Below are 19,338 nucleotides of genomic sequence, written 5' to 3' on the forward strand. Positions count from 1 at the left end.
GCTAGAACTGCATATATATAATCCAGGCTTCAGAGGCGGAAACCCAAACTGAAACTGGTTAAATGCAATGAAGCTTACAATCGTATTGAAGGGTCAAAATGAATGTACGAAAAATGCATACATGTTGGCATGTTTTTTAACACTGTAAACAGTTGCTATATATCCTGACAAGTTAGCTTTCATGCAGCACTCACCTTCTTGATGGCCTGGCACTTCGAGATCTCCGAGTGTCCGATCATCTTGTCCGGAGAACAGATCTTAATGAAGGGGAACTCTGAGTCCTCTGCAATCTGGGCTGCAAGAGCTGTCTTTCCACTGTGAGGCGGACCTAAAGACGTGTTTGTCAATTTCAATGATTTTAGCTAAGAAGTCCCATTTTAAACACAGATTTTGCTCGATGCAATTGCAATTGTATTTATTATGTTGTATTGTCTTCTTTTGCCGCTACTGTTCCTTTAAGTCCAAGACGAGTCTTTTAGTAAGCAGCAAGCTTAACGTGTTCACCATTAAAAGGATTTTGTTAAACCTGTGCCTACCCTCCAGTAAGACAGCCACCAGTGGTGTGCGGTCGCTGTTCTTGGTCTGCTGAACCAGCAGCTCTCCATCATCCAGGACGTGTGTAACTGGGTCACCCCATTTGATGATGCCGTTCATGATGTAGTTGGAGTAATCCTCCTGGTTTGTACCGAACGCCTGGCGGAAAACAAGGGGCATCATCCAGTCGCCGTTATAGAATTATATACGATAATATAAGTATACTTATACGAACAGGTTTAATGTCATTGTTGAGGGATCCCTTGAAGTCATCTCTTGTGACCTGCAGCTTCTCTGCCCTCTCCATGTCCACCTCGACTGTGGATGTAGCCTGGTCAAGGAGGACACGTTACAATTTAATATGCACACTTACTACAAGAGACCACTGTAGACTACAACTCCAATAACAAACATACTTATTAATCAAAACAGGTTCTTCTGTATGAACTGATGTGTGTTTTGGGTGAACAGAATGAATCAAATACAGGAGACTTTAAGGGTCTCTGTGATCGAGAAACCCTTTGACATTTGCGAGCCGCTAGTTTTAGTATGTGATGCGGGCCAACAAAAAACAAGCTGTTACCAGAAATGGCCCCGGTCCCCACTTTGGACAACCGTTCAGTACTTTGTACACATTTTGTAAAGTAAGCAAGCCCTGTAGAGGTGGTAATCTTTGGACACCTCAAGTTTCGATTCCGATTCTTGGGGTGACAATTCGATTCAGAATCGATTTTCGATTGAACATGATTCTTGTAATATATTATTTGGTATAAAAATTACGATAACAATGTATTCGAAACAGGTTACAGGTTACAAAACCACTCTTGGCTGCTCACGTACAACTTAAACGCTCAGTGATAGCCTAAAAATGTATTTTTAAAAATGTATTTTAAAATTGTATTTACAAAAATAATAGAATGTTAATCAATCTAATAAAATACAATAGAGGAACTCCAACTCCACCCTAATCCCAGCTTTACAATACTTAAGATAGAAATTGTATAATGCAATTGAAAAGACAAATACCCAAATACTAAATATGTGTATATATATATATATATATATATATATATATATATATATATATATATGTATATATATATATATATATGTGTGTGTGTGTGTGTGTGTGTGTGTGTATATATATATACCGGTACACACACATATACATACATATATATAAACTGTAATATATATATAAATATACCGTATTTTTCGGAGTATAAGTCGCACCGGCCGAAAATGCATAATAAAGAAGGAAAAAAACATATATAAGTCGCACTGGAGTATAAGTCGCAATTTTGGGGAAAATGTATTTGATAAAAGCCAACACCAAGAATAGACATTTGAAAGGCAATTTAAAATAAATAAAGAATAGTGAACAACAGGCTGAATAAGTGTACGTTATATGAGGCATAAATAACCAACTGAGAACGTGCCTGGTATGTTAACGTAACATATTATGGTAAGAGTCATTCAAATAACCATAACATATAGTTTGTTATATCCTTAGGTTATTGTCATTTTCTGTTTTCAGCACCCTATTGAGTTTTAGTTTGTTGCAATGGGTGCTGATTCTCTTCACCTGCCTCTGATTAGTGTCGGGACGCTCACCTGCTACTGATCAGTAATCAAAGAGCTATATATACCTGCCTCACTATTTGTCCAGTGTGGCAGTCTTGTTTCACTACATGCGACAGTTTGTCTGGCTTTACGCTACTCTCTAGTTTTTGTATTTTTGCGTCCATGCTATAAACTTTCTTACTGACTTTGCTCAGCTGAAGCTAGCATCGAGCATCTTGTATGTTCCCAGCGGTACGCTGGTTTGATTATTTACCCTGTGGTAAGAATTATTAAATGCTTGTCTTACCTGCGCTTTGTCCTCCCACTTCTGCATCTTGGGGAAACACTCTCGTAACCATGCGAGCGAGACTCAACATATAAAGCCTTTTAAAACCGACAGTTGAAAAACAAAGGGCTTTACACGATGTATATTATATATCTATACTTTTTTTCTCTCTAAATAATACATTTTTAAAAATAAGTTTATAGACCATCTCCCTGCAACCAGAAGGAGCATTTCTAACCTGTAACCTGTTTTGAAAAAGTTTAATTAAAATTATTGTACCAAAAAATACATTGTAAAAATCAGTTTGAATTGAGGATCTAGTTGAATCGAGAATCGATTCTGAATCGAATCATTACCCCAGGAATCGAATCGTTAAAAGCAACAGTATCAATAATACCAATTTTTTAATTAAAAAAATATTTTAAAAAAAATTATGCATTATTTATATATATATATACACATATATATATATATATATATATATATATATATATATATATATATATATATATATATATATATATATTTACACACACACAATCACACACACACACATACCTACAGACCTGGCCCTAGTGTGTGAATGTGAGTGTGAATGTTTGTCTGTCTATCTGTGTTGGCCCTGCGATGAGGTGGCGACTTGTCCGAATGCAGCTGAGATAGGCTGAGATATATATATATATATATATATATATATATATATATATATATATATATATATATATATATATATATATATATATATATGTGAATGTATGGAAGGAATATAAATTGGGGAAAAAAAAATATATATATATATACATACATATATATATATATATATATATATATATATATATATATATAGGGTATGTAAGGAATATAAATTGGGAAAAATATATATATTATTTTTTTCCCCAATTTTTATTCCTTACATACTATATATATATATATATATATATATATATATATATATATATATATATATATATATATATATATATATATATATATATACTTTTTTTTTTTCAATCGAGTCTTGAAAATTGTGAATTGATTTAGAATTGGAATGAAAAAAAATCACAATTTGGATGTGAATTTATTTTTTGAGCACCCATAAGCCCAGTATACCGTATTTTTCGGACTATAAGTCGCAGTTTTTTTCATAGTTTGGCTGGGGGTGCGACTTATACTCAGGAGCGACTTATGTGTGAAATTATTAACACATTACCGTAAAATATCAAATAATATTATTTATCTCATTCACGTAAGAGACTAGACGTATAAGATTTCATGGGATTTAGTGATTAGGAGTGACAGATTGTTTGGTAAACGTATAGCATGTTCTATATGTTATAGTTATTTGATTGACTCTTACCATAATGTTACATTAACATATTATACATCAAATACATTTCCCCCAAAAATGCGACTTATACTCCAGTGCGACTTATATATATGTTTTTTCCCTTCTTTATTATGCATTTTCGGCCGGTGCAACTTATACTCCGAAAAGTACGGTAGTCTTGTTTTCACTTTGTGTAATAATTCGATCAAGAACCTTCAGTAAATTTGATTATTATTAAATGTAATTATTATTAAATATTGCAGCAATAAAACCTGAATTGAAATGGAATCATTAAAATTGTGCACCAAGATATAAATACAAATGTGATTACTGCCAGACTGACCTTGATGTGTCGGTTCATGGCAGTGGACTGTGCGGCCCTGACCAGCCCCTCCAGCTCCGCACCACTGTAGTTCTTGGTTTCAGCTGCCAGCTCTGGTATGTTGACATCTCCAGCCAGCAGGTTGAAGCTTCGCATTTTGTTGGTGTGAATAGTGAGAATCTGCACGCGACCTTTCTCGTCAGGGAGACCTGGGTGGAAGACGATGATGGCCTCGTGGTTAGAGTGTCCGCCCTGAGATCGGTAGGTTGTGAGTTCAAACCCCGGCCGAGTCATACCAAAGACTATAAAAATGGGACACATTCCTCCCTGCTTGGCACTCAGCATCAAGAGTTGGAATTGGGGGTTAAATCACCAAAATGATTCCCGGACGCGGCCACCGCTGCTGCCCACTGCTCCCCTCACCTCCCAGGGGGTGAACAAGGGGATGGGTCAAATGCAGAGGACAAAGTTCACCACACTAGTGTGTGTTTGACAATCATTGGTACTTTAACTTAACTTAACTTAATGACAGAGGTGACTGGTAAGCGTGGGAGCGCCCATGGGTGAAATCACAGCTGACACCTGCCGCACACCGAAGCTACGTGATTAGCTACAAGGGATGATGTTTGATAAGAAATTATCGAGTTCGAACCCATTATCGAATCCTCTTATTGAACCGATTCCTTATCGATTCTCTTATCGAATCCAGATAGGTTGTTGTATATGGAAAAAAAACACAATATTTGGTTTAACAAAAGCTCACTTTTATTTTATAAGAAAAAAATAAAAATAAAATAAATAAATAAATATTGACTGTTACCCACCTAAAAAAATAAAATAAATACATATTGACTGTTGTTACCCAAAGTATATTAAGTGGGAATTTTCAGAAAAACAAATATATACAGTAACACAAAAACAACCTGTCTCTGTGGTCCCTATAGGTGTATAAATAATAATATAGTGTTAAATAAAATCAGTCCCTTGGGCACAAAACTGAAAATAATACAGCTCTCCAAAAAGTGCACCTCTGCTGCTATTGGAACATACTAACTACACACAGAGGCAGACTGCTAACAAACAATCCAAGACGTCTAATAAAGTTCCAAAGCAGATTAATCCATTGAGGCTCTTTATTGTTGTTGATCTTGCTTTGTCTTTTCCTATCTTTACTTTTGTCTTACACTGGACTGTTATTTATTTATTTTTTTAAACTGAAATACACACATTGACAAATGTATAAGCTATGTGACTCAATTAACATACTGAAATTTACTACACAATATGTAAATATTAGCTTCACACAAATATACAGTACTATCATCAAACAAATACTTCTGAGTGTTGAAACTATTTCGATGGAAATACATGACTGGCAGCCATTTTAAGTCCTCAAAACATCCATTGAAACAGTGCACAATCTTAGTATCAAATTTAAACACGTTCCACCTCAATATTGAGTTACATAAACAAGTTAAACAGTTTACTTACAGACTTATCTTTTCCAAGGCTTGTAAGAGCTAACACAACTTGTCTACTTCTCAATTGTCTCATGAACTGAACAGACGTCGCCAACCCAGAAGTGCCCAAACTAATGACGCGTAGTATTTTCATATCGCCACAAGGTGTCAGTAAGAGTCTACAATCAAATGGGCATAACATTGCCGTCCCACAGGGCATTCGAATAAAGAACCAACTCTTTTTCTTTATTATAGTGGCCTCGATAACGGGAACCGGTTTTCAAAAAGGGATTCGAGTCCATGGAATCGGTTCTTTTCTTATCGAACAACCGGGAGAACCGGTTTCGAACATCATCCCTATTAGCTACCATCACAAAGATGAAGCCAGCAAAGCTAAACGTTGTTTTTTGAGGTATTGACATTATTAAAAGTTCAAATGTGAGTGAGTTTTTCTGAGAAATTCCATTTTCCAAACTGAGATCAAAAATTGTCCACTGTAGAGGACACTGCTTCTTAGGAAGTAAAAGTTGAGAGGGACAGTGGATGTTCCCACACAATTTTTTGCACTTAAAAAATAAATGCATTTGTAGTAATAAAAATGATTAGAACATTTTAGCATTATGTTTGTGTTCAATTACAAGAGTGTTTATCCTCAACATTCCTGCCACTTCATTTTACACACTATGGCATTTTGGACATTGTTGCGTTTGGACCAGTTGTTCCTCCCAGGGAATTCAAGTTGCTGGCCACTCCCAAGCTCTTTTATGACACGTAAAGCTGAGTAGAAGAACCACCAGAGACAGAATAGGTATTTTGTAATTTTATTTCCAAAGCCTTTGGAAATAAACTTGAGACCAAATCCCGTACAGAAGCGCTCACTCGCACAGCTAAATTGGTCTAACTTTTCATACGGCAAAACTTCTTCTTTTATCTCGTCTCTCTTGCCCCCCACCCTCTTGTCCCTTTCTCCACAGCTGGGCAAAGGGAAAGATAAGAGAAATCATTTATTACTTCTCCCCCTTCCTCCCTGCTCACTCAAAGTCACTTTTGTTTAGTATCTAAAGTCGGTTTTAGACGAAAAGCAGAGAAGATCTCCCCCTTGACATTCTCGAAAGTTGGCACACAGTATTTGCAGACAACCAAAAGATAACAAATAAAGAACACTAGCTGTTTTGTACTATGACTATGGTTTAAAAGAAGTAACACACAAATATGGATATATCTAATTATCTGCCTCCGTCAACATATATCACAATAATATTGTACTGTGGTCTTAATGCTGGGATAATATCGTACCGTGAGATTTTGATACCGTGACATCCCTAGTGTCCATTACTCTTTGCTGTTATTTGCTTTACAAAAGGTGAGTTATGCTAATTAGCATGCATTCAGCAAACACATCATGTTAAGTTTATCGCAGACATAGTGCTATTTCGAAAAGAAAAAACACGGATTATGAGCTCTATATAGAAGGTCCTGCAACACTCACCAATTTCCATCTTGACTTCAAACCTGCCAGGCCTCATGAGGGCATCATCAATCAGGTCTGGCCTGTTGGTCATTCCTAGTAAGAATGGAACAAGTCGTGTTAGTAAAGAAGAGAAAAAGCAGCAAATTATGATAAGATTGCTGACTGGTGTATACTGATGTGGTAGGGCTGGACAATTAATCACATTTTTGGTTTTGATTTCTATTAAGGCTTCACACCCTTATGAAAATACAATTAAAAAAAAGGTTAAAGGGCTGCGTAATGTGCGTGCAAAAACCGATGAGGAGTAAGAAGCATGTCTAGTATAAGTTTGGGATGTCACCATGGTTGCTATTTTTTATTTGACACAGCGCTAATATGCCTAATCAATAACCACTAAACTCAACAAAAAAGTAAGGCATGATTTTCGCGTCACACAATTGGCCAATAAAACGGAATCCGCTGATAAACGCAAAATAATATCGGGGAATTTGACATAAATGTAAGCGAAATGTTGTCAATGTCAGGAGAAAAAACATTTGTTTGGTAAAATACTGTGTCCGGTAGTGCTCATTCATCCCCGACATACTCCGCCCCTCAGTGATAAACAATGTGAATGTCGAGACGATGACCTGAAAACTAAACTACGAAGCTAAAGCTAACAAGAACAATCCATACACTCACAACACATGTTTTCTGCTCGTGTTGTTGTGAACGACATCATCTATGTAACATCAACTTTCAAACATTGTTCACAACTTTTTTTTTTTTACAGCTTCAAGTGAGCCTCTTTACTCGTCAAGTTGAAAACAACAGCACAGCACACTTATCCCTTTCACAATAATAGCGCAGTGCGCCAGATCCGGTCAGACTGACAAAATAAACTGTCCCGGCGCGGTCTCGAACCCACAATTCCCCTGCAGCAAGTTCCACCAACGCTCAGGCTGGCAGTATGCCTGGACACGCCCCATGCACGCGGCGGGCGAGTCACGCCGACGCAACGTCGCAGCTGCAGACTATCGGCTATCAGCGCACCTGCCAATAATCAGGGAGACAGCATAAAGACCAGTCGACCCTTGGAACCTACGCCGGAACGTCGTTAACTCATTGCAGTATTATTTTTTCCATAATTGTCCAGCCCTATGATGGTACAAGCAGTTGTTGACATAATCCAAAATAGGCATTGCTTGCACATTAACTTGTGGATTTGACCAGAGACATATGGAGAATGGGTGATTTTTTTTATATATATTGTGTGGTGAAGTGAAGTAAATTATATTTATATAGCGCTTTTCTCTAGTGACTCAAAGCGCTTTACATAGTGAAACCCAATACCTAAGTTACATTTAAACGAGTGTGGGTGGCACTGGGAGCAGGTGGGTAAAGTGTCTTGCCCAAGGACACAACGGCAGTGACTAGGATGGCAGAAGCGGGGATCGAACCTGCAACCCTCAAGTTGCTGGCACGGCCACTCTACCAACCGAGCTATACCGCCCCGTGTGGCAGAACGATCGCTGGGGATCGACTACATCTGCTACTCAGTGGCTTAGTGGTTAAGAGTGTCCGCCATGAGATCGGTAGGTTGTGAGTTCAAACCATAGTATAGTCATACCAAAGACTATAAAAATGGGACCCATTACCTCCCTGCTTGGCACTCAGCATCAAGGCTTGGAATTGGGGGTTAAATCACCGCTGTTGCCCACTGCTCCCCTCACCTCCCAGGGGGTGAACAAGGGGATGGGTCAAATGCAGAGGACAAATTTCACCACACCTAGTGTGTGTGTGACAATCATTGGTACTTTAACTTTAACTTAACTACTACCAGTGCAAAATAGTCAGAATCCCCCACGTTAGCATTCCATTCAGTTTTAAACAAATAGCATATAACTCCTGTTATTGGTTGGAGGCTAAAATTGCAGAGTCTTTTACGAATGGTTGAAAGGACAGTGTTGTATGTGAGAAACAGGTGGTGTCCTCTGTTTAGGGATGGTTTTTCAACCTTGACTTAGACGGCTTCCCTCACTCCTCTTTCGTACCATCCGTCCTCCCTGTCCAGAATCTGTACATTTTTGTTTTCAAAGGAGTGCTGTTTCTCTCTAAAGTGCAGGTAGACAGCTGAGTCTTGGCTTGAGGAGTTTGCCCGTCTGTGCTGTGCCATGCGTCGGCTTAGGGGTTGTTTACCAGCAAGCACTGTGTTTGTGTTGATCACACCGTGAGTGAGATAGCAATCAATCAATCAATCAATCAATGTTTATTTATATAGCCCTAAAAGCCTACTGAAATGCGATTTTCTTATTTAAACGGGGATAGCAGGTCTATTCTATGTGTCATACTTGATCATTTCGCGATATTGCCATATTTTTGCTGAAAGGATTTAGTAGAGAACATCGACGATAAAGTTCGCAACTATTGGTTGCTGATAAAAAAGCCTTGCCTGTACCGGAAGTAGCAGACGATATGCACGTGACGTCACAGGTTGTGGAGCTCCTCACATCTGCACATTGTTTACAATCATGGCCACCAGCAGCGAGAGCGATTCGGACCGAGAAAGCGACGATTTCCCCATTAATTTGAGCAAGGATGAAAGATTCGTGGATGAGGAAAGTGAGAGTGAAGGACTAGAGGGCAGTGGGAGCGATTCAGATAGGGAAGATGCTGTGAGAGGCGGGTGGGACCTGATATTCAGCTGGGAATGACTAAAACAGTAAATAAACACAAGACATATATATACTCTATTAGCCACAACACAACCAGGCTTATATTTAATATGCCACAAATTAATCCCGCATAACAATCATCTCCCCACTCCCGTCCATATAACCCGCCAATACAACTCAAACACCTGCACAACACACTCAATCCCACAGCCCAAAGTACCGTTCACCTCCCCAAAGTTACGTACGTGACATACACATAGCGGCACGCACGTACGGGCAAGCGATCAAATGTTTGGAAGCCGCAGCTGCATACGTATGTTATGTGTATATGTATGTTATTATTATCCTTAGCATTCATGACTGCCTGCTGTTGCACTGATCAGCCTAGTGGTGGCTCACATCCATCACACACAGAGCTATTTCTATTTTTGGGCAGAATTATTATAGTGTTCCCAATGTTAAAAGGATAAAGCTATTGTTTACAAATTTGGTAAATAAATAACCAATACATTTATATTTTGTTGTTTTCTTACTGTACCGAAAATGAACCGAACCGTGACCTCTAAACCGAGGTACGGGCCGAACCGAAATGTTTGTGTACCGTTACACCCTTAGCTGAAGTAGATTGTCAGAGCTTGGTCTGCATTGCCGGCAGTAAGTCGGACACGTTTCCAGTGAGGGTTGGACTCCGCCAAGGCTGCCCTTTGTCACCGATTCTGTTCATAACTTTTATGGACAGAATTTCTAGGTGCAGTCAAGGCGTTGAGGATTAGGTCTCTGCTTTTTGCAGATGATGTGGTCCTGATGGCTTCATCTGGCCAGGATCTTCAGCTCTCACTGGATCGGTTCGCAGCCGAGTGTGAAGCGACTGGGATGGGAATCAGCACATCCAAGTCCGAGTCCGTGGTTCTCGCCCGGAAAAGGGTGGAGTGCCATCTCCGGGTTTGGGAGGAGACCCTGTATGGCGTCACATTAGTGCCAAAAATCCGAGCGCATAAAAACTGTTATCGCGCGCTGATTCTCCACTTCGTGCGCGCGCGCGACACCTTTTAGCGCGCGCGTGGTGCCTTTTTGCGCGCGTGGTGCCTTTTTGCACGCGCGCGCGTGGTGCCTTTTTGCACGCGCGCGCGTGGTGCCTTTTTGCACGCGCGCGCGTGGTGCCTTTTTGCACGCGCGTGGTGCTTTTCTGTGCGCGCGCGGTGCCTTTTTGCGCGCGCGCGGTGCCTTTCTGCGCGCGCGACGCCTTTCTGCGCGCTCTCTGTGTACTCCTGGCATCTCTCCTCGCGCTGTCATGTTTCTTTTTGGCACTTTGGGGGCGGGTATGCTTAGACGGCCCCTTCTTTCTGATTGGTCAGGCGAAAAATGCTGAAAAATGCTCAGAGCCAATCAGAAGTATAGCAGGGCGGGTCATCGTCAATATGTATCAAGATTTACGGAGGAAGAAGTGTCGCGCGCTGATGAAGGTTATTTCATACCACATAAACACAATACAGGGTAATACAAAATGTGACCCAAATAAATAATAAGTAATAATAATAATAATAAATAACAAACACCATAATCACATCTTTCAGCCAGAACTGGTCCACCAGCAATAACATCCAACCATAACATTATTTTATATTTTCACTTCTTCTTGAACATTTGTTTTCTAATTTATGGAATTTCTTTTGATTCAGCCATAAAATTAATGAAATAATCTTTGAATTGTGTTTTTAAAATGTTAAAAATAGCTTTTAATAATGTATTCTGAAACAGTTTAAAATAATCAGAGAACTGACTAACACTGACGCTACACAACTATGTTGCACAATGAAGTCTTTTTTTTTTAAAGCGAAAGAGGTCATTTCAACAGGTACAGCATCCTATGTCATATCTACATGTAATAAGATTTGTAACAAGGCAAACCGTTTGTAAATTGGTCGAAAATCGAGCAAGTTATGGTAATTTAATTAGTACATGTACCATTGACATCAATGTAATGATTGAGGCTAGATGTCCGAGGTAAGATGGCTACAACGTTGCTACGCTGGAGAATGATTGGTCATATGAAAAATGCTCACAGCCAATCAGAAAGGAGGGGCCGTCTAAGCATACCCGCCCCCAAAGTGCCAAAAAGAAACATGACAGCGCGAGGAGAGATGCCAGGAGTACAGAGAGCGTGCAGAAAGGCGTCGCGCGCGCGCAAAAAGGCACCGCGCGCGCACAGAAAGGCACCGCGCGCGCGCAAAAAGGCACCGCGCGCGCACAGAAAGGCACCACGCGCGTGCAAAAGGGTGTCGCGCGCGCGCACGAAGTGGAGAATCAGCGCGCGATAACAGTTTTTATGCGCTCGGATTTTTGGCACTAATGTGACGCCATAACCCTGCCCCAAGTGGAGGAGTTCAAGTACCTCGGAGTCTTGTTCACGAGTGAGGGAAGAGTGGATCGTGAGATCGACAGGCGGATCGGTGCGGCGTCTTCAGTAATGCGGTCGCTGTATCGATCCGTTGTGGTGAAGAAGGAGCTGAGCCGGAAGGCAAAGCTCTCAATTTACCGGTCGATCTACGTTCCCATCCTCACCTATGGTCATGAGCTTTGGGTTATGACCGAAAGGACAAGATCACGGGACGGATCAGCGGACAAAATTAGTTTCCTCCGCCGGGTGGCGGGGCTCTCCCTTAGAGATAGGGTGAGAAGCTCTGTCATCCGGGGAGAGCTCAAAGTAAAACCGCTGCTCCTCCACATCGAGAGGAGCCAGATGAGGTGGTTCGGGCATCTGGTCAGGATGCCACCCGAACGCCTCCCTAGGGAGGTGTTTAGGGCACGTCCGACCGGTAGGAGGCCACGGGGAAGACCCAGGACACGTTGGGAAGACTATGTCTCCCGGCTGGCCTGGGAACGCCTCGGGATCCCCCGGGAAGAGCTGGACGAAGTGGCTGGGGAGAGGGAAGTCTGGGCTTCCCTGCTTAGGCTGCTGCCCCCGCGACCCGGCCTCGGATAAGCAGAAGAAGATGGATGGATGGATGGATGATTGAGATTTCAGCAAAGACAGAAAGAAAAACATGTATACAAAATGTTTTTATACCTTTTGAAAAAAACCTGTTTGGCTTCGGGGTTTTGTCAAATAACTGCCAGTGTATCCTAAACCTGTACCAGAATTAGACATTGAAACTTTAAATCTAACATAAAAAAAACTTCTTGACACATACCAATGGAGTAACACAACAGAATTATGACCAAAAATACAGCAAAAACTTACTGAAAGACAAAAAAGTCAGTCTTTGGCCCGTGAGGGTTAAGCGGCTTAATGACATGTTGAGGCATTTGACAAGATAAACTAAAATAAAAGGACTTGTCTGTACATAATGATGAGACTGTTTCGGTACTGTACATTGTCTTATCGCAAGGGTATTACTTACCAATGACCAGGATGTTATTAAGTTGCTCCACACCATCAATCTTGGACAGCAGCTGGTTGACCACAGTGTCGTGTACGCCTGTGCTGCTCGCGCCTGTGCCTCTCTGCTTGCAAATAGCATCCAGCTCATCAAAGATGATGATGTGAAGTCCGCTGTTGGCTCCCAGCTAGTTTTGGATATTGTCACAATAGTTCAATCCCATCGTTGCACAGTCTATTTTTCATATTGAAATAAAAAGCATAGTTACACACCCGCTTCTGCTCCTCCTCTGCATCAGCGAACAACTTGCGGATGTTGGCCTCGGACTCTCCCACGTACTTGTTGAGGATTTCCGGACCGTTGACGATCTTCGGCTCGCGGGCGTTAAGCATTTTACCGATCTGCCTGGCCATGAGGGTTTTACCACATCCTGGAGGTCCGAAGAGAAGGATTCCCTTCACGTGCTTGCAACCTGGACAGAATCAAGGGTCAAAATCAAACCCAAAACCGGTGTACGATGTATGCCAGAAAGATAGAAAGACTGTCATTCCTCACCCATCTGCTCCACGATGTCTGGAGGGAAGACTCGAGAAGCAAAGGCTCTGCGGAAAATGTCAGAAAATTCCTTGTCCAGACCGCCAATTCCCATTTTCTCAAAGTTCCAATCTGGGTTGATGATTGACTGGCGTGCCTCCTTTGTCTTTGCCTTACCTTAAAAGCAATATAAAAAAAAAGGTGAACAACTTAAGCATCTAAAAATCTTTAAGAATACAGTGGAACCTCGATTTGTGAACACCTCTATTTGAGAACTTTTCGATGTACAAACTTTTGGGTGGAGCCTTATGTGCCTCCAAGTGGGAACCATGTTCTGTGTACGAACGCTTGGTTCATTCAATTAATGACCCGCCTGCAGACAAAAAGCAGGGTGCAGCCTTTTTGGGGAGGCGGAGCACTCCACGTCACTTGCTGCGCATTGCAGTACACTACTAGTTACTACTCGGTGCTTCAGCTTGTGTGCCTTTTCTGAGTTTTTTCACCATTTCACAAGTTTTGTCCATTTTACTAACTCAATATGATTGCCAAAAAGACGACAGACCAGCGTGGAAAAGAGAGAATCGCTGTGGACTTTAAAACAAAAGACTATTTGCAAAGAGTACCGTATTTTTCGGAGTATAAGTCGCACCGGAGTATGTCAGGCTTGTCCCTGACAGTTTGGTCAAGTTTTAGTTTTTCCTCTGTCAACGCTCTTATTTTGGTTATTTCCTCATTGTCTCCCTGAGTGCTGCTTCCCCTCAGCTGCGACTGATTGGCACCTGGCCACACCTGGTGTCAATCAGCCAGCTGCTATTTAAACCTGCCTTCCCCTACAGTCAGTGCTGGATTATTGTCATTGTCATTGTCGCTAATACTTGTCGTCACTACTACCTGTCGTTGTAGCTCTGTCTACTTTTGTTCACTCTGCTCATGTCATAGTTCCTTCGTGTCACAGTAAGTGTTTTTGTTTCTTGTCCACAGTTAGCATTTTTGCTATTTTAGTTCATAGCCAAGTTTGTTCTCCGCCTTGTGCGCGCCTTTTGTTGTTACCCTTTTGTTTGTTTTTTTGCCATAGTGTTTAATTAAATCATGTTTTCTCGCTCAATGCCTGCCGTCATCTCTGCATCTTGGGGTTCGTCACCAACAAAATGTGACAGAGTATAAGTCGCACCTGCCGAAAATGCATAACAAAGAAGGAAAAAAACATATAAGTCGCACTGGAGTATAAGTCGCATTTTTGGGGGAAATGTATTTGATAAAACCCAACACCAAGAATAGACATTTGAAAGGCAATTTAAAATACATAAAGAATAGTGAACAACAGGCTGAATAAGTGTACATTATATGAGGCATAAATAACCAACTGAGAACGTGCCTGGTATGTTAACGTAACATATTATGGTAAGAGTCATTCAAATAACTATAACATATAGAACATGCTATACGTTTACCAAACAATCTGTCACTCCTAATCGCTAAATCCCATGAAATCTTATACGTCTAGTCTCTTACGTGAATGGGCTAAATAATATTATTTGATATTTTACGCTAATGTGTTAATAATTTCACGCATAAGTCGCTCCTGAGTATAAGTTGCACCCCCGGCCAAACTATGAAAAAAACTGCGACTTATAGTCCGAAAAATACGGTACATTAATGTTTTTTTTTATTTAACCAAAAAAAAAAAAAAAACATTTAGATTAAAAACCTCTTTTTCAAAGGAGTCCTGGCCAAGAGGCAGCAAAGTTCCACGTAAAATTAGATTCACATTACACATTAAAATGACCGGATGGACATCAAGTAAAACCGATACAGACAACTGAGGCTGCTTCAAATGCTCTCAGTTTAGATTTAAAAGCATTTAAGGATACAAATTGGAAGAATCCAAGAATAAAGCAGAAAGTTTTAATTTTGATGAGACCAGATTTTTTCTAGGAAAAACATGCCAAAGCAGACTTATATTCCCAGTGGTGGAGGCGGCTCTCGTCTCTTTAAGCATACACAACCTCACAATCCCTCCCTGTGTTCGTCAGCTCCTCATTGCCGATAATAATGTACCGTATTTTTCGGAGTATAAGTCGCTCCGGAGTATAAGTCGCACCGGCCGAAAATGCATAACAAAGAAGGAAAAAAACATATAAGTCGCAGTGGAGTATAAGTCGCATTTTTGGGGGAAATGTATTTGATAAAACCCAACACCAAGAAAAGACATTTGAAAGGCAATTTAAAATAAATAAAGAATAGTGAACAACAGGCTGAATAAGTGTACGTTATATGAGGCATAAATAACCAACTGAGAACGTGCCTGGTAAGTTAACCTAACATATTATGGTAAGAGTCATTCAAATAACTATAACATATAGAACATGCTATACGTTTACCAAACAATCTGTCACTCCTATTTGCTAAATCCCATGAAATCTTATCCGTTTAGTCTCTTACGTGAATGAGCTAAATAATAATATTTGATATTTTATGGTAATGTGTTAATAATTTCACACATAAGTCGCTCCTGAGTATAAGTCGCACCCCCGGCCAAACTATGTAAAAAACTGCAACTTATAGTCCGAAAAATACGGTAAGTGGATTTTACTTTTTTAAATGTTTATTATTGTAGCAGTACGGTTGTTAAAATTAAGGACTTTTGTGTTTTCTGATGGTTTGTGAGGGCACCAAAGGGGCTTATGTGAGTGTGCGCGTGTTGGCAGAGCAGCGCATACAGGACAAGTTGTTGTTGTTTTAACTTGTTGTAAAGAGAAACTTGATCCATCACCTATTTGTTATGTTTGTTTGATATACAGCACTGTGTAGCACGTTATATTGTGTTCAAAGTATATAAACCCTCACTAAAATATGAACTTTTGTGTAGGCTGGAATCCGTTATTCATATTTATCTCGTTTCTTATGGAGAAATGTGCTTCACTATATGAACTTTTCGATTTAAAAAGCGTGTTCAAAACCCAATTAAGTTCTTAAATGGAGGTTCCACTGTTTATGATGCCCCAACATCACACCATTGAGATAAATGATTATAGTCATAGTAGGATTCATTTATGAGAAGAAAAAAAAATCACACACATTTAACAGGCTCATTTTAGCGTCAAAAACTTTAGTTATTATTTCTCAGTATTAATTGTGTTTATGTGAGTTCTAATGTTATGCACACAGTGTGGTCTTGCTGCCATCTTCTGGTAGTAAGTAGTATAGCTATTCCGGTGTCCTAATTGTATCATTTTTATATAATTAGATAAACAGACGTCTTCATTTGAATGATGTATTTTTTTTCAAACAAGGAACGTACCAACAAGTGTCAAGGACGAGCTCTCTGCCTTCTCAAAAATCACCTGGCTGTTACCCACAAGGAGCCCGGCGTCAATCTGCCAAAGGAAGAACAAAGGACACATTAGTCTTGACCACTTGAGGGCTCTTTGACCTCGCAGATGCGGAAAATGCAGCCACAGAGACACTCAAAAATGCACAGTTCAAACTATCTACGTGGTGAAAGTCGGTGGAGTAAAACCAGATTTATGACCAATAAAGTTTACCATGATTTTGTCATTGCGTCTTCACAATATTTTTCATTTGTGCTCTTTTGGCGCAGAAAGGCAGCTGATTTCAAAGTGAAAGTAAGCAGGCAATAAAACGTGACACCACCTTTTGTTTGGTAGAGAAACGCTTATCATTAATTAAATAAAAAAAAAACAGTCGTTTGGTTGCAGAAGGAAACAGGGAAAGGTAAACCAACAGTGACATCAAGTGGACACATGAAGTACAGTATCAATAGTTTCAGCTTGTCACCCTATTCTCTGCGGAACATTGGCAGGGAGGATGGGCGATGTGGCCTAAAATCTGTATTGTATTATATATTGCATCCTCTTGTGATGATTATATATTTCATGATATATTATTTAGCATATAAATGATAATAGAACCATTTGAAACTGGTTACAAAGGCTTCTAATTTGGTTGCTGACAATTGCGGTAACATATTTCGTCATTTCCAGTTGTATTATTTTCTTAAAAGTATTATAAATCTACTTGCATGATTTTTTGTTAGCTTACTAAAGTGCAATTTTAAATTTCGCGCAAAATATCCTGCTGAAAACATCTCGGTATGATGACGTCTGCGTGTGACGTCACGGATTGTAGAGGAAATTTTGGGACAGCATGGTGGCCAGCTATTAAGTCGTCTGTTTTCATCGCAAAACTCCACAGTATTCCAAACATCTGTGTTCGTGAATCTTTTGCAATTTGTTCAATGAACAATGGAGACAGCAAAGAAGAAAGCTGTAGGTGGGAAGCGGTGTATTGCGGCAGGTGTTGTGCCGGATAACGCACCCCCGCCGTAGAATGCACCCTCTGACTGTTGTGCCGGATAACACAGCTGGTGTTTCATTGTTTACATTCCCGGAAGATGACAGTCAAGCTTTACCATTGGCCTGTGGAGAACTGGGACAACAGAGACTCTTACCAGGAGGACTTTGAGTTGGATACGCAGACGCGGTACCGTGGGTACGCATGCAGCTGCGGCTTCCAAACATTTGATCGCTTGCCCGTACGTGCGTGCCGCTATGTGCATGTCACGTACGTAACTTTGGGGACTTTGGGGAAATATATGTGCTGTATGAACTTTGGGGAGGTGAACGGTACTTTGGGCTGTGGGATTGAGTGTGTTGTGCAGGTGTTTGAGTTGTATTGGCGGGTTATATGGACGGGAGTGGGGAGGTGTTTGTTATGCGGGATTAATTTGTGGCATATTAAATATAAGCCTGGTTGTGTTGTTGCTAATAGAGTATATATATGTCTTGTGTTTATTTACTGTTTTAGTCATTCCCAGCTGAATATCAGGTACCACCCGCCTCTCACAGCATCTTCCCTATCTGAATCGCTCCCACTGCCCTCTAGTCCTTCACTCTCACTTTCCTCATCCACGAATCTTTCATCCTCGCTCAAATTAATGGGGAAATCGTCGCTTTCTCGGTCCGAATCGCTCTCGCTGCTGGTGGCCATGATTGTAAACATTGTGTGGATGTGAGGAGCTCCACAACCTGTGATGTCACGCAAATATCGTCTGCTACTTCCGGTACAGGCAAGGCTTTTTTATCAGCGACCAAAAGTTGCGAACTTTATCGTCAATGTTCTCTACTAAATCCTTTCAGCAAAAATATGGCAATATCGCGAAATGATCAAGTATGACACATAGAATGGACCCGCTATCCCCGTTTAAATAAGAAAATCGCATTTCAGTAGGCCTTTAACTCAATGTGTACCGTGTAGTAACTTGGTACTGTCCCTGTACCAAACCAAAGGGCCTGTACCAACAAAATGAGCTTACCAATATACGTGACAGTACACCCTTGATAACTACTTATATCCAAAAACTTGAACCCCCCGAGCCCTGCCGGTGGACATGTACCTTCTGTGGTTTCTTCCCAGAAGCTGCCTCCCCTTTCAGGAGGCTGGCGTCCATGGCCTCAATGTCTTTGACAACCAGTCCAAAGAGTTTGTCGCAGAAACTGAACACCAGCTGAAACAAAAACAAAAAAAAGACTGTAAATCTAAACCCATGCCTCCTGTGGTGTGTTTGTTGGCGGAAGCATGCAGTCGTCATTAAACGAGAACCAAACCTGCTGTGTGACAGAGAAGCTCTGGCTGTTGAACAGCTGGATGAACTCGGCGGCCATCTTGTCGGAGTCATAAGGTGAAGAGTCGGTACTCTTCTTTTGCAGGAAGTCGATTTCGATTGTCATGGCGCCGATGCACTCCCTCAACTTGTCAAAGTTGTAGTTGGCCACTATGGACACGCA

At 40.7% G+C, this 19,338-nt stretch overlaps 1 protein-coding gene across 3 annotated transcripts in view; it reads right to left on the reverse strand.

The window, feature by feature from the left end:
* The window catches only part of nsfa (N-ethylmaleimide-sensitive factor a), a 100,351-nt gene that overhangs the window by 22,151 nt on the left and 58,862 nt on the right, over positions 1-19,338 (reverse strand). For all 3 annotated transcript variants that reach the window (XM_061973726.2, XM_061973725.2, XM_061973727.2), the window contains exons 5-15: positions 19,159-19,325; positions 18,948-19,058; positions 16,833-16,908; positions 13,553-13,708; positions 13,270-13,469; positions 13,019-13,184; positions 6,982-7,056; positions 4,054-4,241; positions 770-865; positions 537-693; positions 195-328 (exon numbers count right to left, since the gene is read on the reverse strand). In XM_061973726.2, coding sequence (XP_061829710.2) covers positions 195-328; positions 537-693; positions 770-865; positions 4,054-4,241; positions 6,982-7,056; positions 13,019-13,184; positions 13,270-13,469; positions 13,553-13,708; positions 16,833-16,908; positions 18,948-19,058; positions 19,159-19,325 — 1,526 coding nt within the window. The remainder of the gene's footprint in view (positions 1-194; positions 329-536; positions 694-769; positions 866-4,053; positions 4,242-6,981; positions 7,057-13,018; positions 13,185-13,269; positions 13,470-13,552; positions 13,709-16,832; positions 16,909-18,947; positions 19,059-19,158; positions 19,326-19,338) is intronic.

This window comes from Nerophis lumbriciformis, linkage group LG22 (assembly GCF_033978685.3).
Source record: "Nerophis lumbriciformis linkage group LG22, RoL_Nlum_v2.1, whole genome shotgun sequence".
Lineage (NCBI taxonomy): Eukaryota > Metazoa > Chordata > Actinopteri > Syngnathiformes > Syngnathidae > Nerophis > Nerophis lumbriciformis.